This window comes from Palaemon carinicauda, chromosome 24 (genome assembly GCF_036898095.1).
Source record: "Palaemon carinicauda isolate YSFRI2023 chromosome 24, ASM3689809v2, whole genome shotgun sequence".
NCBI classification, from domain to species: domain Eukaryota; kingdom Metazoa; phylum Arthropoda; class Malacostraca; order Decapoda; family Palaemonidae; genus Palaemon; species Palaemon carinicauda.
In genome coordinates this window covers 109,310,211-109,338,157 of record NC_090748.1, presented here as the reverse complement: position 1 = coordinate 109,338,157, position 27,947 = coordinate 109,310,211, and the positions used below count along the sequence as shown (strand labels likewise).

General features: G+C 39.4%; 1 protein-coding gene across 1 annotated transcript; it reads right to left on the bottom strand.

Annotated features, from left to right (window-relative positions):
• Positions 1-2,004: 2,004 nt before the first annotated feature.
• Positions 2,005-27,947, bottom strand: twr (signal peptidase complex catalytic subunit SEC11 homolog C twr). Its single transcript, XM_068348440.1, has 5 exons — positions 27,775-27,947; positions 17,177-17,286; positions 15,102-15,251; positions 11,837-12,014; positions 2,005-5,343 (listed from the first exon to the last, which is right to left on the bottom strand). The coding sequence occupies exons 1-5, from the start codon at positions 27,841-27,843 to the stop codon at positions 5,293-5,295; spliced, it is 558 nt and encodes a 185-aa protein (XP_068204541.1). The 5' UTR covers positions 27,844-27,947; the 3' UTR covers positions 2,005-5,292.

The following is a 27,947-nucleotide window of genomic DNA, read 5'->3' as shown; positions in this document are numbered from 1 at the left end:
ACATTTTTTTTTTCATATTTTTGATAATTTTTTTTAGGAAATTCAGGCATTTTCCAAGAGAATGAGACCAACCTGACCTCTCTATGACAAAAATTAAGGCTGTTAGAGCAATTTAAAAAAAATATACTGCAAATTGTGCTGGGAAAAAATAACCCCCTGGAGGTTAAGGGTTGGAAATTTCCAAATAGCCTGGGGGCAAAAGGGTTAATTGAAAAAACCTTTCAATTTACAATAGCCACGACCCTCAGGAGCAAGTGGTGAATAATTAGGAAAACTAGTTTAATCACATCACTGTGTAAGCCTCTGTCAAAGATATAATTCAAAGACCTAATTGAAATCTATGCTCTATAGAATATATAAGAACTGCAGGCAAAACTTGCCAATAACAGAGCTAGCGTAGAATGTCCTCAATTTGTTCTTTTTATTCAACGCATCAACCCGACACTTTTTCATATATAATTTCATCAATTTGGTGGTATAGTCATTACCTTTCCTGAAGAATAATCAAGGAGTCTCTCAAGTTTGTATAAACCAGATTATGCAAGGAACTCAAATATGATTTTATCATGAAAAGTGGATCCTTATAAAAAATGTATCCCATATAGATTTACTTCTTATAACTTGATGTTCGGAATGCAGTTAGTTGCTGTAAGAGCTTGCTTCTTATTGTTTGCACCTGGTTGAAATAAAGAGCTAAGGATAGGAAAGTTAAGCATAGGAGCTTCTCCTCCCCCATCTGTTTTAAGGTACATATCTATTCTGGGTATTCAAGGTAAACATTAGAAGCTTTTAGTCGATGATTTAAGAGTGGAACTTGGTTCAGAGGTTATTAGCTTGTTGGATAACTTGGGGTTTGGAAGCAAAATATATTATATTATCATTATTATTACTATCCAAGCTACAACCCTAGTTGGAAAAGCAAGATGCTATAAGCCCAGGGGCTCCAACAGGGAAAAATAGCCCAGTGAGGAAAGGAAATAAATAAATGAAGAGAACAAATTAACAATAAATCATTCTAAAATAAGTAACAACGTCAAAACAGACATGTCATATATAAACTATTAACAACATCAAAAACAAATATGTCATAAATAAACTATAAAAAGACTCATGTCCGCCTGATCAACAAAAAAGCATTTGCTCCAACTTTGAGCTTTTGAAGTTCTACTGATTCATAAACCTTATAAGGTTTCCTGTGCATAATTTTTATAAAAGTTTCTCTTGTTTTGTATGAGCATTAAGCTTCTCCTTGGGCAGATAACGCTTTACCAGTCTACAACACAAACCATGTTCCTGTTTCTGCCAATGTTCTTTCATCAGAACAGGTTTTCCCACTTCTGTATGGAGTGCACAAGCTAGTCACTGTTGACAGTTTAAGAGAAGGAAAGTATGTTTACTCTTCCAACGAAGACTTAGTAACTTCTCCTTCGAAAGAACAAGATGAGAACAAGGGAGCTGAGTTTATGCTAAAGGCGGTTACATCTGTTCACTCACATTAAAAGTCCAACTAAAATTGTGTTAATTGGATCAAACAAACAGAAGTACCAAAGAACCATTAGTCTACAGTATACAGTACTGTATAGTAGTTCAATAATACCAAAGACATGTTTACATCTACAAGGCTTACTTTATCAATTATTCTACAATTCGGACAGGATATTTATGAATTAAAACTCTCAAAGCTTTTATATTCCATTACTGTCAACATCTGGCACTCGGCCAATTCCTAAAGCCCTGTCCATACGATCGAGCCTGATTGACGGGCAAACCGTGATACCAGACCATAATAGGTAGTGACGAGGGGTGATGACGTCAGAAGCGGGAAAACCACAGGCAGGGATCTAGCAACATTACAGGCTCGATGGGCAAAACATGATCATGGTTTGCCCGTCAAGCAGGCTCAACTAATTGGACGGGGCTTAACGCTGCAAATGTTCCTTTCCTGGTGGTTAAGAAAAATGGCTTCGTTAAATAAGCAACAGAGAAGGGTACAAAAAACATCACTCTTACAAAAAAGTTTAATCAAATGATGGAATGAACATCTTCACACTGCTTTAAAAAGAAAATGAATGAACAAACAAACAGGAAATAACAAAAAGCAGTTGTATTTGTAAGATGACAAAGTTCATCTCTGAATACAAACATTTGTTACTAAGTTAAACGACAAACAGTACCATCTTACCCTCAACTCTTTTGATTCCTGCTGATAGAAAGAATATTCACCATTGGCAATTACAAGAATAAAGATTTCCTGACCTGGTCCCTACACAAAAGATGAAGGGGAAGCAGAATTATCTTTCAAGGCTGTAAGCCTATGAATCCTCATGCTATAATCTACGTCAAATGTAGTCTTGTGCCAGCGTAGCGTATGACTTGTTCGGCACGTTGTTTTAACTCCGATGCAACAAGAATGAAAATATTTAAGCCTATAACATACTACCTGTATATCATCCATCTAAATGGCAAAAGTTTGGTTAATAAAGTAGTGCCTGTTGACAAACATTGTGATCTATTTACATCACTGTTTAAAATATTCTGATTTCCTGCCCAACAGTGAAACCTCACTTTATTACTCGAGAGGTATAAAAGGCTTCTTGACCGGAGCCTCGAACAAACAGTTAAGAGATGTGATTGCTGAAATGGAAAACATTTCAACATGGTAAAAACACTTGTGTAAGCAGCTATAGATAAACAAGAAACAAATGTACAGTGTATAGAGACTCTCATCACAAGCTCACTATATCACAAAATTGGCTTCTTGTATAAAAAAAAACCATATTAGAATTTGAGAACATTACCATTTATCCTTTGCATAAACTGCAGTCTGCAAGTAAATGAAAAAAAAAAACAAATTCACATTTCAGTAACATCCAACACCTACCAGACAAATTACTTCTTCCTCGACCTATCTTAACTTCTCAGGGTGAAGTACAACTTGCAAAGTCCTTCTTGGCCACAAATATCTTCACGATCGAAGAATTCATCAACAACTCCAGCAATAAACTAAGGAATCACCAGACTGCTTCGCATAAAAAGCAATTATTCAACAGTTGGCTTCTTTGTAATACAGTACAGTGTACTGAATCACCTGTACACAGCAATGCTCTTGAGCACCGCAATTCAATGAACAAGAACAATGAATGGATTACGAGAACAGCTATAATATGATGCAGATCGTTTTTATGTATTGAAACAGCATGGAAATCACACTGCTCTGAAAAGCTTAACCACTGTATAAATACAAATAACAAAATACAGTACCCTACTGATAATGCTGATCAAAAGATATAAAATATATTTTGCAATAGATTCTGAAAACAATATACACATTAAACATACTTTCATCGTTATCAGTGTTTACATAAGTACAAGTGCAAATGATCTAAACTTCAGCTTTCTGCATTAAATCTACTCTTACTGACCTAAATTCTCATTACAAAGATTTTTTTTTTTTATATAAAACTGTGTACAGAACACCTATAGATCCACTTCTATTTCTAAAGTACAGTACACCATATGTAACTAACAATGATAAACAAGTGAGATTTTAACTGTCGATAAAGGAAAATCAATTAAATTTAAGGATGAAGTATCAACTGAGCTGTCTTATCATACTCGAGTTCCCTCTGCAAAAGTCGGGAAAGCTGCGCATACACCAGAAAATATACGCACAGCATCAATAAATAAATAGATCAACCTTCAATATTGGTCAGTCGATCCGTAAACTTTTTAACTGTACATCATAGAAATGGATTGCTTCTTAAATTAATTGGAGGCAGAGTTTCTTTCTGGGATATTTACTGTAATGTTGATGCTTTGACAAAATCATATCATTCGAGTATATGTGAAATGGCAGTATGAGTTCCTCGATGAATATTTCCAATACCGAACACCAGGGTAATAGGTAATTAATTATTCATCAATAACTTTTACTTCGTATTTTTGAGCATCTCGATTGAAATGCCTACACGGAAATGCTTACCAATTCAACGCGATGCTTTCCATGACACAAAACATACACTCCAATAAAGTTTGAACGTTATGCGGTGACCTTCTATTAGTTCGTGATCTGCTTCCGATATGCGCACGATAACCAAAGCCTTATCGTGGCGTGGAAGCATCGATTCTTTTAAAAAATGATCAACAGCAGTGCCTTTCGTAGTAATGGTGCTTTCAATTCTACTAAAATACTTCAGAAAAGAAAAAATAAGCCCAAACAAAAAAAACTTCCTCTAGCCTGTCTTTCGTCCAAACACCTTAGAATAAAACTACTGACATCCATGAGCCCTGCCACCAATACCAAACACTTGTCATCTGGAAAAGTTTATTTCCAAACTTAGTCGCAGACTTCTACTCCAAATGGGAGCATGTTAAGCTTACATAAACAACTTAAGGATGAACAATTTTGGTTCCCTTAAAACTGAAAAAAAATGTATTACTACCTCAATCGAAGATATACCCATGATTTACTGGACATAGAATAAGATAGGTTTCTCAAAATATATCAAAACTGTATTGACTATCATTTACCTAATTACAAAAGACAATCGCATATACCATCGGAGTCGCACATCCTTTGTATGACAAAACTGTCGACGTGAATGGATAGAACGACGGTCATTTCTGTCTATGGTTACACAGCACATATAGTATAGGGGTAAGGAGAGCTCCATATATTTCAGGCGATGAAGAAATTCGATAAATATCCAGATCATTCATACACACAAAAATGCAACCTTCACTCTAAATTTGTCAATGCAAAACTGAATTTGATTAAAAATTTAAATAAATCAACGAGAAATGATAAAATGAACATATATAAAGTAATTTACAGTACAAGGTAACTATTAAATAAAAGTGTAACAGATTTGAGAGTACTACAAAAAAAAATGTGCCTGTAATAAATATTTTGAAGCATCTCATGCTGGCAACTACCGTATGTCAAGAAAGAACAGAAATGAACTTATAAATCCGTGCCCCGTTGCATTCCTATTTGATATCGTAACGTGTTGTCCCTTCGCGGAAAAAAATATCTTGTAAGACGCGAAAGTTTCGAGTAATCTTTTAGCTTTTAGTGGCTGTAAAAGAATTATGGATATAAAAGTGCAAAATGAGGATATACCCACAAGAATTCATACATACAAAATTTTAACCATTTAACCTTCTAATTGATATTTCCTAATTAATTTACCAATGTTTAAGTTTTTAATTTTTTTTTTCTAATTTTAAAAAGCCTAAAGTTATCACACATCTTCTTTATGCACCACCTTGTTTTGAGCTCTCCAGCCTTCTTCATTCGCGGTGAATCAGCACGAAGACGCCTAGTCCCGCTAGTACGGCATACTGAGGAAGCATAAAGAAAATATGTAAGGTAAAACAACTTACGGGTTACACACGAAGGTTTGAATGACAAAGCAATAAGTGCATCTCTTAAATTAAATTAACATGCTAATGAATGTAAATCATCACAAGGAATAAGTAAAAAAGGGATTTTGACGAAGGAAAAATCTATTTCTGGGGAGAGACGTGTGACGCCCGGTGAAAAGTCCTTCTTCCTACCTTTTCTGATATAAATCTTCCAAATATACCAGAGAAAAATAAAAGCATGGAATGCAGAGGTTACTACCCTCGCGCGAGCACCTCGTGAGTGTCGGGTATACATCAGGGGCGTGTGAAAACCACTATTCACAGGCTGTCTTCCAATTAGATAACTCCTTCATCAAAGGGTAGGGCCGTAACAAAGACCCCAGAAACCACACTTGTACCACGCCCCGTCACCCACACGAACGCCTTCAAGGTAACATATCGAATTTGGAAGTAATGTATATTTTTCTTAACGAAATAGCGAGGGTTTGCATAGAATGACGGAACAAATTATGATAAGCCACCACTAAAACAACCTCTCTTGTACAGTAAGTTATTCGTTTCCTTATTTACTTTCCTCACTGGGCTATTTCTTCCTAATCGGGTAGTTGAATCAGTAGAACTTCAAAAGTTCAAAGTTGGAGCAAATGCATTTTTGTTGACCAGGCGGACATGAGTCTTTTTATAGTTTCTTTATGACATTTGTTTTTGATGTTGTTAATAGTTTATACAGGACATATATGTTTTGACGTTGTTACTGTTTTTAGAATGATTTATTGTTAATTTGTTCTCTTCATTTATTTATTTCCTTTCCTCACTGGGCTATTTTCCCCTGTTGAAGCCCCTGGGCTTATAGCATCTTGCTTTTCCAACTAGGGTTGTAGCTTGGATAGTAATAATAATAATATAGCATCCTGCTTTTTCAATTATGGTTGTAGCTTCTCTAGTAATAATAACAACAATGTTTCTGTTAAATTTCACAAGGATATTACAGCTGTATCTCTATAAAGCATGTCCAATCTCATTACGGCAATTAAAACTACAGTATTAAATTTGCCTTGACAAAATATTTATATTTTTCTTCCCTTCAGTCTGGTAGCTTTACAAACAAGCCAATGGGGAGGCAGGAGGCGATCACGTGGGGCAGAGAGACCAGGCGTACCAACCTGGTCGATGAGCCACGGCAGATAATAACGAATGATCATAACGGATAATGACAAGGTAATATTACGTAGATAATATGATAACATGGCAGTTTTTACCTTAGAAATGATGTAAAAGGAGCATTTCACTGGGCGGCACAGGTCTCTCCCCCAGAAATAGATTTTTCCTTCGTCAAAATCCTTTTTTTCTTCCCTTCAGTCTGGTAGCTTCAGAAATTTTCTCTAGCTTCTTAAAATGAAGATGTAGGCCTCCTACAGCAGATCAAACACCTCTCTTTAAGTAATTAGAACTAAACCTTAAATCCATCTGACTCACTGCTTCCCAGCTCTTGATATAGTTGACCTAGATGATCTGGGGAGCTCCCAGATCATAACTTTACTGCTTTTGCAACAGTCATCCACTGCTGGTGTAGGATATCTCAGAAGTATTAGCCCTTTTACCCCCAAAAGGACGTACTGGTACGTTTCACAAAAGCCATCCCTTTACCCCCATGGATGTACCGGTACGTCCTTGCAAAAATATGCTATAAAAATTTATTTTTTTCATATTTTTGATATTTTTTTTTTAGAAAATTCAGGCATTTTCCAAGAGAATGAGACCAACCTGACCTTTCTATGACAAAAATTAAGGCTGTTAGAGCAATTTAAAAAAAATATACTGCAAAATGTGCTGGGAAAAAAATAACCCCCTGGGGGTTAAGGGCTGGAAATTTCCAAATAGCCTGGGGGTAAAAGGGTTAAGATAGACTTACGTGCTCACGCCATCATTAGCGCCAAATTCTGAGTGAAAATTTATGGGGTAGTTACCCTTTCTGAGTGGGGGATACCTTAACGTGCTAAAAACTCTCGTATCGCTATGATCATCAAAGCTGTATTATTCACGGAAGCCCCTACTGGGTTGGTTTGCTGTGAGCTATCAGAAAAATTCTCCAACCCTCATCAATCTTCACTGGCCAGTGGTGATGAAAACTGGCCAAACCCCAGATGTGAATAAGAACACATCTGTGGCCTTTGCCCTGCAGTGGACCAGAGCTAGCTGCATTTGTGGTTATTGTTGTCCCAAGCCAAAACATAATGCTCGTGATTGAGAAAGACTTTGTCCTTACAAAATAAACCTATTTCCTCTAGGACTGATGAATCTGGACAATGAAGTAGGCCTCTTTGAAATCATAGATGCTCAAGAAGCCTTTCTTCTTGAAAAATTAGCATATTGACTATTGCCTCCAAACTGATGGGGATTTCGAGCTTGATCATTGGCCATCATCTTACTACTGCCTCCAGCAACAAAATCTAGAGTTTGGCACCCATTCAATTGCCAACTTCTTCAACATTTACCTTACATTGCTTGACCATAGCCAGTAATCTCTCTGCCTCTTTTGTATCTTCTTTATTCCTATGGAGGCTGTATCCAAATATATTACTTGCCAGGAAAATCTACGTCTATCTCCCATGATTATGCTGGATCTGCAGAATTTTTAGAGATAAAGCCCCACTGACTGTGAAGGGTGACTTATTTCACTTTCTTTTGACCCCTCTTATCTACAGGTACCAAATTCAACTACTCCTGAGGTATCGATTATGAAGAATAAACTTATTTCCCTTTCCTCTTGCCTCTCTTATCTGGAGACTTCAAACTAAATTGCCCAGAGGTAAAAGGGTGACTGATGTCTGTAATATTCCTGATGGATGTAGTATGATAAGCCTGCAGAGATCTTACATCAAGATTCTCTCTGTGTTTAATGAAAAGTGGACATTTCTGCAAGGAACACTCCTGAATCAAGTATTCGCTATATTCATCAGTCTATTCTATATTGTAATCTTAAATTGTTCATTGGCCCTCCATCTAAGTTGATGTCTATTGTAGTAGTACCATGAAAAATTGAAAAACCAGTTCCAAATTGCCCTAAACTCAACACTTGATCCCACCTTTAACCACTTCAGCTGCTCGAGACAAAGCAAAAATCTTAACCAAGTACAAACCATACAAAATGAAGGCCTCTACTACTGATTGCTTCTGGAATGTCATCTCTAGAATGTTTGACCAGTAGAGCACCATTCTTTGTTGAATAAAAACAAGATCTCTTTGCTGGCTTTACACAAAGACCGAATTGAAGAGACTTGGAAAGAACTAGTGTGTTCGGAACATGAGTTCATAGTGCAGCACTGCAAAAATCCTTAGTGTCCTTTCCAAGTACATGGGACCCAGGGAGATCTAGTGTGATGGTGAACAACTCTTCCACTGCTATGTTTGGAGAAGAAGAGCAAAGAATATAAAAAAATGGACAGTAATGAAGAAATAACTAACCATGAAGTCAATCTCTTAGCTTAATTATGAACCATATCCTGCAAGAAAAGGCTACTCGACTTACTGGAAAATGGAGGAAATGTGCTAACTTAATCTATAATGAGTCATTCCAATCTATCATCTCAACTCCAATATCATCTGATATTCCCAGCGGGAAAAATCTCCAGGGAAGGAAAAGACAAACATTATCCTACTCTAAAAGGCTCCCTAAAGACCATGAGGTTAAGGTTGGAATTCTCGCATAGAATTCTCATATAGAACTCTCTTTACATTCATGCCCAACCCTCTATTTTTTATTACTCCCTTAACAGCCCCCAACACTTTGCAACCTTCATTCACTCTCTGACGTACATCTGCTTCCACTCCACCATTTGCTGCAACAACAGACCCCAAGTACTTAAACTGATCCACCTCCTCAAGTAACTCTCCATTCAACATGACATTCAACCTTGCACCACCTTCCCTTCTCGTACATCTCATAACCTTACTCTTACCCACATTAACTCTCAACTTCCTTCTCTCACACACCCTTCCAAATTCGGTCACTAGTTGGTCAAGCTTCTCTTCTGTGTCTGCTACCAGTACAGTATCATCCGCAAACAACAACTGATTTACCTCCCATTCATGATCATTCTCGCCTACCAGTTTTAATCCTCGTCCAGGCACTCGAGCATTCACCTCTCTCACCACACCATCAACATACAAGTTAAACAACCACGGCGACATCACACATCCCTGTCTCAGCCCCACTCTCACCGGAAACCAATCGCTCACTTCATTTCCTATTCTAACACATGCTTTACTACCTTTGTAGAAACTTTTCACTGCTTGCAACAACCTTCCACCAACTCCATATAACCTCATCACATTCCACATTGCTTCCCTATCAACTCTATCATAGGCTTTCTCCAGATCCATAAACGCAACATACACCTCCTTACCTTTTGCTAAATATTTCTCGCATATCTGCCTAACTGTAAAAATCTGATTCATACAACCCCTACCTCTTCTAAAACCACCCTGTACTTCCAAGATTGCATTCTCTGTTTTATCCTTAATCCTATTAATCAGTACTCTACCATACACTTTTCCAACTACACTCAACAAACTAATACCTCTTGAATTACAACACTCATGCACATCTCCCTTACCCTTATATAGTGGTACAATACATGCACAGACCCAATCTACTGGTACCAATGACAACACAAAACACACATTAAACAATCTCACCAACCATTCAAGTACTGTCACACCCCCTTCCTTCAACATCTCAGCTTTCACACCATCCATACCAGATGCTTTTCCTACTCTCGTTTCATCTAGTGCTCTCCTCACTTCCTCTATTGTAATCTCTCTCTCATTCTCATCTCCCATCACTGGCACCTCAACACATGGAACAGCAATTATATCTGCCTCCCTATCATTCTCAACATTCAGCAAACTTTCAAAATATTCCGCCCACCTTTTCCTTGCCTCCTCTCCTTTTAACAACCTTCCATTTCCATCTTTCACTGTCTCTTCAATTCTTGCGCCGGCCTTCCTTACTCTCTTCACTTCTTTCCAAAACTTCTTCTTATTCTCTTCATATGACTGACCCAGTCCCTGACCCCACCTCAGGTCAGCTGCCCTCTTTGCCTCACGTACCTTGCGCTTTACTTCCACCTTTTGCTCTCTATATTTTTCATACTTCTCTATACTATTACTCTGCAGCCATTCTTCAAAAGCCCTCTTTTTCTCTTCCACTTTTACCTTCACTCCTTCATTCCACCATTCACTGCCCTTCCTCATGCTGCCTCCAACAACCTTCTTGCCACATACATCACTTGCAATCCCAACAAAATTTTCTTTTGCTAACTTCCACTCCTCCTCTAAATTACCAGTTTCTCTTACTCTCACCACGTCATATGCCATTTTCAACCTTTCCTGATATTTACTTTTTACCCCCGGTTTTATTAGCTCTTCAACCCTCACTAGCTCCCTTTTACATCCACCTACTCTATTCCCCCACTCTTTTGCTACAACCAATTTTCCTTCCACCAAAAAATGATCAGACATACAGTTAGCCATACCCCTAAACACGTGCACGTCTTTCAATCTTCCAAACATTCTTTTAGTTATCAACACATAATCCATTAATGCCCTTTCTACTACTCTTCCATTTGCCACTCTTACCCATGTATACTTATTTTTATCTTTCTTTTTAAAAGTATCTACCAGAGATAAAAGGTTTTGAGTGGTGTGTTAAGATGGCATCATGGTTGTCAAATTATCTGCCAATTGCAATAAATAGCCTTTTCTATTCGAAAGTCAGAATTTATGGGCTCTATTATTTTCCTGCTTCTCTACTGAGAATTAAATCACTTGAGATATTGTTAGTGTGGAAAAGTTCAGCTATTAAATGCTGTCAGGTATTTATACATTTCTGAAGGAGATTTAAAAATAACTTATATCAAATTTTTACATAAGCAAGACTTATTCAATATTCAAAACAATTTTGTGATTATAATTAAAGGACTTCTGATAAAGATTATGACTCCATTTTGTTACGTAGTTTGGTGTCACAGTGTCTGCTGTAGTTATCTTTTAATCTCATCAAGTAAACAGAGAATTAATACACAGTATGCATGTAACACATACAGTATATACTGTGTTTAAAATATAGTAACAGTATATACTGTGTTTAAAATATAGTAACAGTATATACTGTGTTTAAAATATAGTAACAGTATATACTGTGTTTAAAATATAATAAGTTCCTGTTTCATAAAAACTATATACTGTACATGAAACCTGTTTTCCATTACAAACCTATTAACTCAAAATTTCCTCATTTGCAAATAGGAAACCCAATCAAATTCCAAACTCTCTTAGGGTACTACAAATCACAGTGAATAATAAGCACATAAAATGCGGCCACTTATGATTAAGGAGGTTGTAGCGAACCAATTTCCTTACGAAAGAAAAACTCCCTTAAGCCAGGCAAATACTTTTTAATACTTACTTTAAATTTTGGATAATCATTCATTATGATTGTAACCATCCCTATGAAAGGAACAAAACCTCGTGCCCGTCCCACTACGTCTTTGCGGCGGAGCCAGGCCTGTCCGTTGGCATAAAGGCCGCGGTCGTCCACGCTGTTGTTGTCACCCTTGGTCAAAAACTTGACGGAACCATCTTCCCTGTGACAGAAATGATAAATGGTTAGGAAAAGAAGCACAAAGAAGGGAGCTTTAAACAAATTTTCCTAAATGATTATTTTCTGGGTCGACCTGTGTTCGCCGGTGAAGAGTCCTTCTTGTCACTTTTCTGATATAAATAACTTCCAAATATACCAGAGAAAGTTAAAGTATGGAATGCAGGTATTAATTTTATTACCTTAACCCTTTTACCCCCAAATGGACGTACTGGTACGTTTTACAAAACTCATCCCTTTACCCCCATGGATGTACTGGTACGTCCTTGCAAAAAACTGCTATTTACATTTTTTTTTTTGTATATTTTTGATAAATTTATGAGAAACTTCAGGTATTTTCCAAAAGAATGAGACCAACCAGACCTCTCTATGATGAAAATTAAGGCTGTTCCATCCATATACCAAGGCACTTCCCCCAATTTTGGGGGGTAGCCGACACCAACAATGAAACAAAACAAAAAGGGGACCTCTACTTTCTACGTTCCTCCAGCCTAACCAGGGACTCAGCCGAGTTCAGCTGGTACTGCTAGGGTGCCACAGCCCAACCTCCCACATTATCCACCACAGATGAAGCTTCATAATGCTGAATCCCCTACTGCTGCTACCTCCGCGGTCATCTAAGGCACCGGAGGGAGCAGCAGGGCCTACCGAAACTGCGTCACAATCGCTCGCCATTCATTCCTATTTCTAGCACGCTCTCTTGCCTCTCTCACATCTATCCTCCTATCACCCAGAGCTTTCTTCACTCCATCCATCCACCCAAACCTTGGCCTTCCTCTTAATTAGGATAATTACTTCTCTCTCACCGTTATCCATGTATTAACAATTCAACCCCCAGAGAACGTACTGGTACGTTTCACAAAACTCATCCTTTTACCCCCATGGACGTACCGGTACGTCCTTGCAAAAAACTGCTTTATACATTTTTTTTGCATATTATTGATAACTTTATGAGAAACTTCAGGCATTTTCCAAAAGAATGAGACCAACCTGACCTCTCTATGACGAAAATTAAGGCTGTTAGAGCAATTTAAAAAAAATATATTGCAAAATGTGCTTGAAAAAAAAAAATGCCTGGGGGTTAAGGGTTGGAAAGTTCCAAATACCTTGGGGGTAAAAGGGTTAAGGGGTCAGTTGCCTGATGCGCCCTCTCCAATACCTTTTATCAAAGGCATCCCCTTCCGCCAAACCTATTCTCTCCAAATCATCCGTTACTATATCTCGCCATCCAGTTCTCTGTCTCCCTCTCAATCTTCCACCCATAGTAGGTCCCTCCCTCTCGATCTTCCACCCATAGTAGGTCCCTCCCTCTCGATCTTCCACCCATAGTAGGTCCCTCCCTCTCAATCTTCCACCCATAGTAGGTCCCTCCCTCTCAATCTTCCACCCATAGTAGGTCCCTCCCTCTCAATCTTCCACCCATAGTAGGTCCCTCCCTCTCGATCTTCCACCCATAGTAGGTCCCTCCCTCTCGATCTTCCACCCATAGTAGGTCCCTCCCTCTCGATCTTCCACTCATAGTAGGTCCCTCCCTCGCCACAATCCATCCTCAACATGTGCCCATACAATCTCATTCGTGACACTCTTACCACCTCTGTAATCTTTACTACGCCAGTCATTTTTATTTCATAATTTTCCAATCATTCAGGCAGCGATATTCCCATAATCCACTTCAGCATTCTAAACTATGTCTTCTTAAGTTAACCCTTTTGCCTCCAGGCTTTTTGGAAATTTCCAACCCTTAACCCCCAGGGGTTATTTTTTTCCCAGCACATTTTGCAGTATATTTTTTTTAAAATTGCTGTAAAAGCCTTAATTTTTGTCATAGAGAGGTCAGGTTGGTCTCATTCTCTTGGATAATGCATGAATTTTCTCAAAAAATTATGAAAAATATGAAAAAAAAAAAATTTTATAGCATTTTTTGCAAGGACGTACCGGTACATCCATGGGGGTAAAGGGATGGCTTTTGTGAAACGTACCAGTACGTCCTTTGGGGGTAAAAGGGTTAACTACTTAATTACCCTATTTATATACTTCCTCTACATCAAGAGCACCTTTGGCAACTGCAAAGCTTGAAATGTTTTTCCAGTGAGACAATACTTTACACAAATTCATTATTGAGGTGCAGCTTGCAATAAAAGTTGAGAGGGGCTAGACACCTAGAAGGAAGACAGTGGGAACAGGGATTACTAGAATGGATGCAAGCGTTGTTTGTGGTTCTAAGACGTAATGGGCACTGTAGCAAACATACCACATGTGGGGGAATATATGGAAAATGTATCAAATATAAAAAAATTAATAATTTCCTTGGGAGATAAATTATTTTGTCAAATAAAAAGCCTGTCATAATAGGCTAAAAGTACTGTGATGGCACCCATGATTGCTAAAGAAACTTGGAAAACAAACCCTTTGCCTTTTTAGGGCCTCGTATAATTTTCACGATAAAACGGAACAAAATGAAGAAAAATAAATTAATCAGTAAGTAAAAGCGTACTTACATTTGCTCAAGGACATCCTAGATTTCAAGGAAACAGACGTGTACGAACTCTACTGATTTTCGTTACCGCAGGGGTTAACAAGAGTATGTTCACAACCTTACAGTAAACACTCTTAACCCTTTTACCCCCAGGCTATTTGGAAATTTCCAACCCTTAACCCCCAGGGGGTTATTTTTTCCCCAGCACATTTTGCAGTATATATTTTTTAAATTGCTCTAACAGCCTTAATTTTTGTCATAGAGAGGTCAGGTTGGTCTCATTCTCTTGGAAAATGCCTGAATTTTCTCAAAAAATTATCAAGAATATGATAAAAAAAAATTTTTATCGTATTTTTTTGCAAGGACGTACCAGTACGTCCATGGGGGTAAAGGGACGAGTTTTGTGAAACGTACCAGTACATCCTTTGGAGGTAAAAGGGTTAATCTACTCTTTCACTTGAAACATAAAGGAATCCCTCGTCAGGGTGGGAGGAGCGGAGAGGAAAGATCCCATTTTGTTCTTTTATTTAATGTCGGCTACACCCAAAACTGGGTGAAGTACCTTGGTAAATGAATAGAATCATAGAATACACTTACTTTTCGTGAACTTTGATGACACGATGGACGATAGGGATGTCACGACCCTCGACTTTGAAGACTACAATTTCCCCGGCGCGAATGGGTTCTTGATCATAGTTGGTCAAGAAGAGCAAGTCTCCCCGATGAAAGGCTGGTTCCATACTTCCACTAAGATGAAAATATTAAAAAAATTGAAAATCTGAGGTCTTCAGGTCAGTCATGTAACTTATACAGTGTACTTATGTTTACCAAACTACAAAGATTATTAGATGCCTGTTAAATTTCTCAGAATGAGACATTTAACTACATATATGCAGTAACTGGATTAAAAGATAAAATAATAAATAATAATTTTTTTTTATTTCAGCGACTAGTTCACTTCCATTTTCCTCTCTGGCTCTATATTGCTTCAATGGAAGGTGTATTACACGAAGCTTCATATACGAGAAAAATTAGTGCAACTACTTCCAGAATGAGAGGTGTAGGGTTCCTACCAGTTACGATCTAATATCGTATGGATAAAACCCTGGCTAGGTAGTAGGTTGGCCAGGGTACCAGCCGCCCGTTGAGAAACTACCGCTAGAGAGTTATAGGATCCTTTGACTGGCCAGACAGTACTACATTGGATCCTTCTCTCTGGTTATGGTTCACTTTCCCTTTGGCCACATATACACCGAATAGTCTGGTCTATTCTTCACAGATTTTCCTCTGACCTCATACACCTGACAACACTGGGATAATCAAACAATTCTTCTTTGCCCAAGGGGTTAACTACTGCACTGTAATTGTTTAGTGGCTACTTTCTCTTGGCAAGGGTAGAAGAGACTCTTTAGCTCTTCTAGGAGAAGGACACTCCAAAATCAAACCATTGTTCTCTAGTCTTGGGTAGTGCTATAACCTCTGTACCATGGTCTTCCACTGCCTTGGTTTAGAGTCCTCTTGCATGAGGGTACACTCGAGCACACTCTTCTGTCTCATTTCTCTTCCTATTGTTTTGTTAAAATTTTTATAGTTTATATAGGAGATATTTAATTCAATGTTGTTACTCTTCCTGAAATATTTTATTTTCCTTTTTTCCTTTCCTCACTGAGCTATTTTCCCCTGTTGGAGTCCCTGGGCTTATAGCATCCTGCTTTTCCAACTAGGGTTGTAGCTTAGCAAGTAATAATAATAATAATAATAGATGCATTTTTGTATAAAAGAGGAATACTGTACAACAATAATTCAATAGTAACATATAAAGCAAAGGTTTCATTCCTTCTCATAACAATTTGATAGAAGGGATTTTTTAAGCACTGTACAAAGTAGTAGTTTTAATGTAATGTAAAATAAAATTTTTTATGAGAAATGAAAACTATTCTGTGTAGATTTATAATGTAAATATCTTTTGAATACAAGCCTTATTACAAATTAAATAAATATAGGATGAATAGACATGGATATGTTGTTTAATTTTTTCATTAGTGACACTTTTAGGTTCTCTATGAAAAAAAAATATAAACTGGATGACATTCAGAGAATTCAATAAATAAATTACAATATATCACACCTAAGATTTCAAATATAGCTTTAATTACAAAATCCAAAACATAACGTCTGCAAATACATTCATATTAAAAATACACACTTTGAAAAAAAAAATACATACTAAATACACACTTAATTTTTCTCATTAGTGACACTTTTAGGTTCTCCATAAAAAAGAAAATCAGCGATCAGGAAACTTTCCCGAGCTAAAAGGGCACCGCTGCGAGTCGGTGCAAATCTGCCTCGCTAAAAGAAATCGACTATAGTACAGCTTTGCCGATCATGGCAATACGCAAACCCTTTTATCACGTTAAAGTTTCCCCACTCAATTTATACTACACCAGGTTACCACAAATGGGATTTCCTACATAGTAACTCTAATAAGAAAGTTTTTAAATAATGGGGCTTTAGAGATAGGAATCACTATAAAAGCCAACAGCTGTTCCCATCCCTAAATAATAGCAGCCAAAACTCATCATCTGAAGATATTAATATCCTGTATAAACAATAAAACATTCAAAGCATGATTCTTAAACCAAAGTGACAGGAGAGAGGAGTTACTTTACCTTAAGACAACCACTATAGGACTTTCACTCCCCGTAACGACCATCAGACCTTTCCAAATCATGAGGGCCGATGACACAATCATGGCAAAGTTTAAGAACTGGTAGAAGAGCTGCGGAGAAAAAAAAATTACAGAATACAAAACGTTAGACATTTGATGACAACATGGTTACATATTGAAAACCTAACTAGAGGGACACTCAGTAGAGCGCAGATCTCTGCCGCGGCAGCTTATTTCTCGACTTTGACCTTAACCTGTATTGATTAGCGTGGATTTTCATACACTCGAATATGAACCAAGTTTGAAGTCTCTGTGACAACGATGTCGAAACTTAAAGCTGATTACGTGAATTGGACATTTGCTTGACTGACATTAGCTTTCCAAAATTTAATTGTTTCTAGCTTTTTACATAATAGTTAATCCCTGCAATTACTCTACGATTAAAATTGTGGCCAGGAAGATGTTCACAAACAAAAAAACAAACAGGGGCAAAAACATAAGCTCCTTCCAACTTCGTTGGTGGAGGTAATGAATTCACTGCAAATCATGAATGTTGTCCGAAACTGTTGCGGAATAGTGCACTGATGAACTGCAATAAAATATTACTGTGAAAATGTACAAAGAAGAGCACTCTAACCCTTTTACCCCCAAAGGGTACGTTTCACAAAACTCATCCCTTTACCCCCATGGACGTACCGGTACGTCCTTGCAAAAAACTATTTAAATTTTTTTTTTTTGCATATTTTTGATAATTTTTTGAGAAACTTCAGACATTTTCCAAGAGAATGAGACCAACCTAACCTCTCTATGACGAAAATTAAGGCTGTTAGAGAAATTTAAAAAAAATATACTGCAAAATGTGCTTGAAAAAAAATAACCCCTGGGGGTTAAGGGTTGGAAAGTTCCAAATAGCCTGGGGGTAAAAGGGTTGACATCTTCAATATCTATATACGAGGGATAACATCCTGGTATGACATTCCTTTGTGTAAAATTCTAAAAAAAATACTATATCATGGAAAAAATTCAATGCTGTAGAAAGTAACTTAAAAATAGTTAAATATCATACAATAGGTAATAGATGGTATCCATCATAAATGCACAGAAGTTATGCTTTGTTCTCTCATTCAATGAAAACATTAAGTTTAACTAAATAAACTCATATTTCAAACTCGTATGTTATTCATAAATGCATAGAAAATGACAAATTCATAGATAATTTGTATTTTTCCTAACAATACAAACCTTAGCTATTTAAAGTGGGGGGGGGTAATTACTTTCGCGTAGCTGAAAGGACGAGCCATAAGAATTTAACGAGGGATTATTACCCCACTGCTAGTTAGCGGGGGGGGTGTAGGGAGGGTAGTTAGCTACCCTCCCCCCTCACACACCTGTGTAGTAGCTCCACTTTAGCTTAGAGGTAGGACTTCATGGGGGACAGAGCTGGCGGGCAAGTTTGATTAAATGGCTAAGGTTTGTATAGTTAGGAAAAATACAAATTATCTACAAATTTGACATTTGTTCCGTAACTGGAATACAAACCACGCTATTTAAAGTGGGTGACTTAACCCTTAGGAAGGGTGGAAGGGTGGAACAAGTCCCAGCCATACTGGCTTTTGGCTTTGCCCGGGGACTCATTATCTGAGTGTGTCAGCACTCAACAATAAAGAGTCCCTGCACCTCGCTCGCACCTTGCTATGCAAGGGCTGCGACCTACGTAAGTTGTGTGTGAAGGAAAAAAAGTGTGACTCGTCCTAGGAAGTTGACCTGAAGTTCTTTAGATGGGAACTTAAGGCTAGGACTCTCCCAATACCACCTCATCAGGGTATGGGGACGCGACAGTATTAACTTAATACTAGGAACACAAGGGAACATGGTTTACCTGCAGTGGTTTGAGGTCAGCTGTGCAGAGAACCTAGGATGCTGCTTTCTCCAAGAGAGGGGAGAATGAAGAAAAGAATAAAGGCCAGACTAAAACCCGGTAACAATGCCCTCAACCCTCTGCTACTTGTCCATTAAGGAGCCTGAGGTATAAACCAGCTGTTGTGCAGCCACCACAGGGCCGATAGAGAACGTATCGAGCCTCCTGTGGGTCACGTCTTGCAGGTAGTGGGCTGTGAAGGTCATTTGACGCTTCCACACCCCAGCTTGCAGAACCTGCGACATTGAGAAGTTTTGCTTGAAGGCCAGGGAGGTAGCTACTCCCCTGGCATCATGAGCTCTGGGGCGACGTGACGGAGGAGGGTCAGGATTCAGGGACAGATGGATGGCCTTTCGAATCCATGCTGAGATGGTGTTCTTGGTAACCCTCCGCTTCGATCTCCCAGTGCTGACAAACAAAGCCCGCACTTGGGGACGAACTGCAGCTGTTCTTTTCAGATATAGCCTCAGACTCCTTACTGGGCACAGTAGGAGATGGTCTGGGTCATCTGTTACGGAACGAAGACTCGAAATCCGGAAGGAGTCGAAGCAAGGATCCGGCACTTCCCGGATTCTGAGTCTTAGCAATAAACTCAGGGATGAAGCTGAACGTTACCTCCCCCCATCCCCTTGAATGGGCGATGTCATACGAGAGACCATGGAGTTCGCTAACTAGCTTGGCTGACGCCAAAGCTAGTAGGAACACCGTCTTCCAAGTCAGGTGGCGATCTGAGGACTCGAACCACGTTCCATGGAGGAGGTCTCAGTTCCGACTGAGGGCAGGAAGTTCATAACTACGTATGAGTAGGGAAAGTTCTACCGAAGAAGAAATGTCCACTCCTTTGAGCCTGAAGGCTCGACTTAAGGCTGAGCGATAGCCTTTCACTGCCAAGACTGAATGGCACATCTCGCAAATACACGAAGAACTCCGCTATTGCTGGAATAGTGGCATCGAGTGGAGAGATACCCGTTCCATGACACCAACCACAGAAAATTCTCCACTTCGCCTGGTAGACACCTGCGGATGACTTTCGCAGGTGTCCAGACATCCTTTCCGAAACTTGTTGCAAAAATCCTCTCTCTGCGAGGAGATGCTGGATAGTCTCCAGGCGTGAAGCCGAATCGAAGCTACGGCTTTGTGAAAGATGTTGGCGTGTGGTTGTTTGAGTAGCTTGTGTCGTGGAGGGAGTTCTCTCGGAGGCTCCGTAAGGAGTTGCAGAAGGTCCGGGAACCATTCCCCGTGATGCCACAGCGGAGCTATGAGAGTCATCGAGAGGTTGACCAATAGTCTGGTCTTGTTGAGTACCCTCCTCATCAGACAGAACGGGGGAAAGGCGTATACGTCGATGTTGTCCCACCGTTGTTGGAAAGCATCTTGCCAGAGAGCCTTGGGGTCCGGGACTCGGGAACAGTACAGCGGCAGTTTGAAGTTCAACGCTGTCGCGAACAGATCCACAATCGGGGAACCCCACAAAGTCAGGACTTTGTTGGCTACTTGACGATCCAAAGACCACTTGGTACTCACTATCTAAGACGCTCTGCTCAGACTGTCAGCGAGCACATTCCTTTTGCCCGGAATGAAGCGAGCCAAAAGTGGAATCGAGTGGACTTCGGTCCATCTCAGTATCTCTACTGCAAGATGGGATAGCTGTTCTGAAAAAGTACCTCCCTGCTTGTTGATGTAAGCCACTACTGTGGTTTTGTCGTTCATCACCACCACAGAGTGACCCGCCAGGTGCTTTTGGAACTGTTGAAGGGCCAGAAAAACTGCCTTCATTTCTAGCAGATTTATATGGAGATACTTTTCTGATTCTGACCACAGGCCTGAGGTCCTGTGGTTCAGAACGTGGGCCCCCCACCCTTTCTTTGATGCGTACGAAAACAGCATCAAATCCGGGGGGAGGCCGAGAAGATCCACTCCCTTTCGTAGGTTCTCGTTTGCCACCCACCACTGAAGGTCCATCTGTTCCGCGACACCCATAGGGATCAAGACATCCGGGGAATCGTGTCGGACTCCGCCGGGACTTGAGTCGCCATTGCAGGGATCTCATTCTGAGGCGACCGTTGGGAACTAGACGGACCAAGGATGAGAGATGGCCGAGGAGACGTAACCACGATTGGGCTGGGAGTTCGTCTCGTCTGATGAAAGGACTTGCGACCTTCCTCAGCCTTGCTATCCTGTCGTCTGATGGGAAGGCTCTGTGGAGATTGGTGTCCAATATCATGCCTAGATATACCAGTCTTTGGGAAGGAAGCAGAGAAGACTTCTCGAGATTTACCATGATTCCTAGATCTTAGCAAATTCCCAGAAGTTTGTCTCAATGTCGAAGAAGGGTTGACTCAGAGTCTGCTAAGATCAGCCAGTCATCCAGATAACGGAGGAGACGGATGCCGATCTTGTGTGCCCACAAAGATATCAGGGTGAACACTGGTGAAAACCTGAGGTGCTGTGGAGAGACCGAAGCACAGCACCTTGAACTGGTAGATCTTGTTGTCTAGGCTGAATCATAGGTATTTCCTTGAAGACGGATGGATTGGGATCTGGAAGTACGCATCCTTCAGATCCAGTGTGCACATGAATTCTTGCGGTCTCACTGCAATTCTGACCGTGTCTGCCGTCTCCATGCTGAACGGGGTCTGCTTGACAAACCTGTTCAGAGCTGAGAGGTCGATGACTGGTCTCCAGCATGAAGATGCCTTCTTTACAAGAAAGAGTCGACTGTAGAAGCCTGCAGACCCGTTGACGACCTCTTGGAGAGTGTCCGTCTTCAACATGGTCTTGACTTCTGCCCAAAGGGCTTGCCCTCTTGCCGATCCCATGGCAAGAGAGCTCAACGACACTGGATTCGTTGTCAGGGGAGGAAGAGATGTTATGAACAGGACGCGATATCCTTGGCTGATCACGGAGATCGTCCAGGAATCGGCCCCGAGTTGCTGCCACCTGTTCGCGCAACTTTGGAGGCATCCCCCCACTGGTGGACATGTGGGGGGACTGCCAATCCTAGCGTTTGCGGCCTCGGCCACTCCCCCTAGGATTCTTGCCTCCCCTGGACACTTCTTGCATCTCCTGTCCTTGACGGGAAAGGGCTGTTTGGACACCGCTGCCTTTGCTGCTATTGCCGGCTTTGTCATCTTTGCAGGGCGAGGTTGTTGAGGTGCTGGAGGCTTATAGGGCTTTATGTTAAAGCCCTCTGGAGGAGGGAGTCCTGGTTGGACTTCCTCCACCTCTCAGCCACCTGCTCTACATCTTTCGGCTCAAACAGACTACTCCCCAAAAGGGAGGAATGTCTGAGCTTACTGACCTCGGTGTTGGGGACCTTCGAGTTGAATCTTTCAGACATCGTGTCACGGCGTTTCAGGATAGTGTTAGCCCACAAGTTCGAGACTTAGTGGGCCAGAAACTCGATGGTACGAGTGCCTGAAAGAAGGAAGGTCTCCAAGGCCTTCCTGGTATTCTCCTTAGACAAGTCTTCGGATCGTATCAGGATGCCAGGAGATACCAGCCAGATATCCAGCCACGAAGTGGCCTGCATGGCACACTTCGCTACCTTCTCCTGGCAGAGAATCTCCGAGGCCGAGAATGACACTGGCCGGTTGGAGTGTCTCTCGAGAGGGACTCCCCTGGAGAGCTCTTCCACCGAATGGTGGAGGGGAAGAGCTAAACAGGACTCCTCGATGATTTCAAAGTACCTCGCACTATGTGAGACCCAGTTGATGGTGTCTGTACTCCCTGTAGGCTGAAAACAAAGTGAGAGCTCAGTGACTCTCTCTTTCAGATTTTGACAGCCGAATCTATTTTACTAAAAGCACACTCCTATTGGAGACGACAGTTAGTATTCGTGTAAAAACAACTACATTTCTCCAAAGATCACGTTGTCTGAAACTATGATATCAATTTCTTCACTATTAAGATTTTCTAGCTTGCCCTCTTTTGTTCTAAATTCGCTCAAAAATTCCTTAATAATTTCAACAAGCCCGTTTAATCATCTCAATATATTTGGACTGTTATAACTGCAATGGATTTGGATTTTACCTTTGCTTTGTATCCAGTCAAATAAAACACAGTGGAAAGTCTACCCTGACAAGGATTGGAAGCCCAATTCTGAGGTACAGATTAAATCAACCTTATAAATTATCTGACTTTGTTTACATGTAAGCCTATAACTTGGTACAAGTGTAGACAGTTTAGATGTGAAAAAAAAAATTGTTTTCAACTTTTTCATATGAATGCGCCAATATTCTGCAAACTTAACAACGATATAGTATGCTTATACAAGTATATTGTAGGGTCGGAAATTGAATTTGAACATATGACAAGGTGTTATCAAGTAGGAAATTGAATTCGAACTTATGACAAGGTGTTATCAAGTAGGAAATTGAATTCGAACTTATGACAAGGTGTTATCAAGTAGGAAATTGAATTCGAACTTATGACAAGGTGTTATCAAGTAGACACTAAGTATACATTTCTAATCAAAGTTAACCATAACATTCAGTACTTACTTTTGCCTTGTTACAAATGGCATACCTTTATTCTAATTGCCAATTCTCCATTCGGACATTAATAACGAAAACCTAATGCACACAACATGAGGAATATATAAGATTTTGACATTTGTCTTTAGCCATATCACTCTACTCTGTCCCATGTTCTACAAACTTTGTAATGTATGTAACAAGTAGGGTCTAAGCTTATATTCAAATATGGGTGCTATTATAGTATGCTATCTACCGCCGATTTTGCTATCTACCACCCCTTTCTGACTATAGTATGATACCTACCATCAGTCCCTAAGGATACGATCTACTTGCTAATCCGCCTCTAATAAGGAGGATCACTACCGACTTGATAACCTAACCTAACCTATAAACTGCTTATAATTATGTACCCATGTTGTCCTACCAATAAATATTATTAAACTACCATTAAAGTCCAATGAGGATAACATACTTGTGGTAAGTAATCTGTTTGATAATCTTCATCAAACTGGAAGATTAACATTGACAGTAGATAACATACTTTGAGGTAAATACCATACTATAGTAGAAATTCGACGGTAGATAGCATACTATAATAGCACCCAAATATGTAACTTAGCCTTGGGTTACATACCTGATTGGCAAGAAAATACCTAACCTTTATAACATACCTAAGATGATTTAACCAAAATTCCTTTAGCCAATACTCTTATCCTAAAACAAATAGGCTAAGTACACATTCTTAACCCTTTTACCCCCAGGCTATTTGGAAATTTCCAACCCTTAACCCCAAGGGGGTTATTTTTTTACAAGCATATTTTGCATTATATATTTTTCTAAATTGCTATAACAGCCTTAATTTTTGTCATAGAGAGGTCAGGTTGGTCTCATTCTCTTGGAAAATGCCTGAAGTTTCTCAAAAAATTATCAAAAATATGCAAAAAAAAATTTAAATAGCATTTTTTTGCAAGGACGTACCGGTACGTCCATGGGGGTAAAGGGATGGCTTTTGTGAAACGTACCAGTACGTCCTTTGGGGGTAAAAGGGTTAAGTGGGGAAAACCCACCCATTGATCTTGTTACATTGTACATACTAACTGCCAAATTTGTTTTGCATATTAACAACTACCTAACGCATGCCATTTATAGAAAAAAAACTTGCGATTTTGGACATGTGGTGCGTTTCTCACCATGTCACTCAATTCCATTCCTATATTCTACATACAGTACTGTACAGTATGATGTAAGGTCAAACCTTGCATTCATACAGGTGACTTGACCTTGGCTTCTATTTCCCATAAAAAATCTCACCATAACCACTAAAAATCCTTCAACTGAAAAATACCGGGCCACTTTAGTATTGAGAATTGGCCACACACGGATAAAAATGCGGACATCCATCAAGTCTCCATTTTGGCCATTAATTTCAAAAGAAAGAATATGTTAAAATATAACTTGTCACCATCTAGTGAATAATTTTGATGTTTAAAAAATTGAGTAAACCTATTGCATAACCTTCTTCAACAGTTGCCTGTGATTTCTTTAAATAATCAATCAGAAATTTTAATATTTATTCAAAGGAAAACCATACCTTGCATGCAGGTAAAAATAAGAATGGGAAATGCAGGTAGTGAGTAGGTAGTTGTGTCACTGTTTTTTGTCAACCAAAAATACTAACTCATTCTGCTAATGTACGTAGCGCAACACGTATTGCTTGCCTGATCAGAGGAGCAATACAATAATGTTCGATTGACAGCGAAGCGAGTCACGGCTAAGCAAGACCTGTATGTAATTGCAACAGCCGTATGAAGAAGAAAAGAAGATAATAGGAAACGTGCTGTTCAAGAAAGAAGGAATAGAGAAAAAAGAATATATTTATCAAATGTGGAAAAAAGAGAGAAGAAAATAAAAGAATTAGAATAAAGAAGAAAACCAAGGAGGTGCCGATGAAAAGGCGAATCCCTCCGCCCAACAACAATGTAATTAGCACTGGCTTGTTGACCAACATACTCATAGTTACACTTAATGCTGGTGACAACTGACACAGATAGGAAAGACTCTCATCTATTATGCAAGCAGCAAGCCTGGTTACCCAACGATCTACACAATTACCAATTCTGCTCAACATGTATCATTAACCCTTTTACCCCCAGGCTATTTGGAAATTTCCAACCCTTAACCCCCAGGGAGTTATTTTTTTCTCAGCATATTTTGCAGTATATTTTTTTTAAATTGCTCTAACAGCCTTAATTTTTGTCATAGAGAGGTCAGGTTGGTCTCATTCTCTTGGAAAATGCCTGAATTTTTTCAAAAAATTATCAAAAATATGAAAAAAAAAAAAAAAATTTATAGCATTTTTTTGCAAGGACGTACCAGTACGTCCATGGGGGTAAAGGGATGGCTTTTGTGAAACGTACCAGTACGTCCTTTGGGGGTAAAAGGGTTAATTAATGTACAGTTTGAGAAAATTGAATAAAGGCATTTTACGATGGTTCAGATCCACATTTTACTCTATTGTATCCCTACATTCTACACAGCCCAAATTTACAACTGGGGTCCATCTTAACCCTTTTACCCCCAAAGGACGTACTGGTACGTTTCACAAAACCCATTCCTTTACCCCCATGGACGTACCGGTACGTCCTTGCAACAAAATGCTATAAAAATTATTTTCTCATATTTTTGAAAATTTTTTGAAAAAATTCAGGCATTTTCCAAGAGAATGAGACCAACCTGACCTCTCTATGACAAAAATTAGGGCTGTTAGAGCATTTTAAAAAAAATATACTGCAAAATGTGCTGGGAAAAAATAACCCCCTGGGGGTTAAGGGTTGGAAATTTCCAAAGAGCTTGGGGGTAGAAGGGTTAATTTGATAGAGGTATGAGGAATAGTAATAAGCGGCTATTGCTAGCATAAAGATTTAAACTTTAGCGAGCTGATGTAAAAATCTTTAAGGACTTACAGGAAATAGACATGTACTGAACTGATTATACAAAGGAGGCAATAGCCGGAATTATCAGTAAATCTTTTCCGGAGCCTTTGCATAAAGATGGACGGGACTGCTCTCATGCATATAACCTTGCCTAACCTAACCTACAAGCTGTGTCCTTACCTACTTACCTAAGGGGGATTAACCAACCCCCTTAGACCGTAGTATTCTTAGTGATAGTTGAAAATAAGGTAGTTTATGGAGGGAACCTTTGTATAAAGGACAGGACCTAACCTAACCTACAAGCTGAGTCGTTACCTACTTACCTAATGGGGATTAACAAACCCCGCAAACCCCCTTAGACCGTAGCATTCTTAGCGATAGGGTTGAAAATAAGGTAGTTTAAGGAGGGAACCTTTCTATAAAAAAACAGGACCGCCCGCATACATAGAAAACCACCTAACCTAACCTACAAGCCAAGTCCTTAGCTACTCACCTGTTGGGGGGCTAACGGCCCCTAAAACACCCTTAGAATGCTGTTTTCTTGGCAATATGGTCGAAAATAAGGTATTTTATGGGGGAGAATCTTTATATAAAGGACAGTACTGCCAGCATACGTAGAACACCACCTAACCTAACCTACTTACCTAATGGAGGGCTAAAGGCTGCTGCAACTCAAAACGAAACTGTCATATTCTTGGCAATACGGTTGTAAATAAGGGAATTATTGGGTATAGCCATTGTCATACATACACCCCTTATTCCCATATAGATACCACTACAGGTAGTTACATCAAGATTTCTCATTTATCCTAACCTAACATAGGTTATCATCAAATATCTTCGTATCACTGAACGATACATTATGCTATCAATGTTTTGTTACATCATATCCTATATTTAGGTTACATATCTGTAAGAATTTCGTGTAGTTAAGTATCTGCTGTAGTTTATAGAATATATAAACCAAATTCTGTGAAAAGACTTAAGGTACCGGTACAGTATATAAGTATTAGTGGCCGTACAACACTCGGGGAGAAAACTTCAGACTACTGTAGCCTACAAATATCATATTTATCAGCCTTTTTATTAAGTGATAAACCTATATACTTAAAATTACCTAAACATTAACCATCTTTATCACATATAAGACGAAATTACACAGGCTAAAAACGAAACAAATGCCTACCGTCAATCTCTTTCCTCCTCAGACATTTCCGAAACAACAGACTTGTTATATTGTAAAATGACGTTTCAACCAAGCACAGCTTACCTGGCGGACATTCATTCGCCTTAAGTCGTCTAAAAAATCTAATTGCAACATTTTGGGGACGTCTGGCATAACGAGACAAGGGTCAATCTGTCAAAAATTTTCTGGGAGCCGTCGGGAAAAGAAGTCGTTGACGATGGTAGTGTTTACGGTGCTCTCGACAACATAGGGTTTCC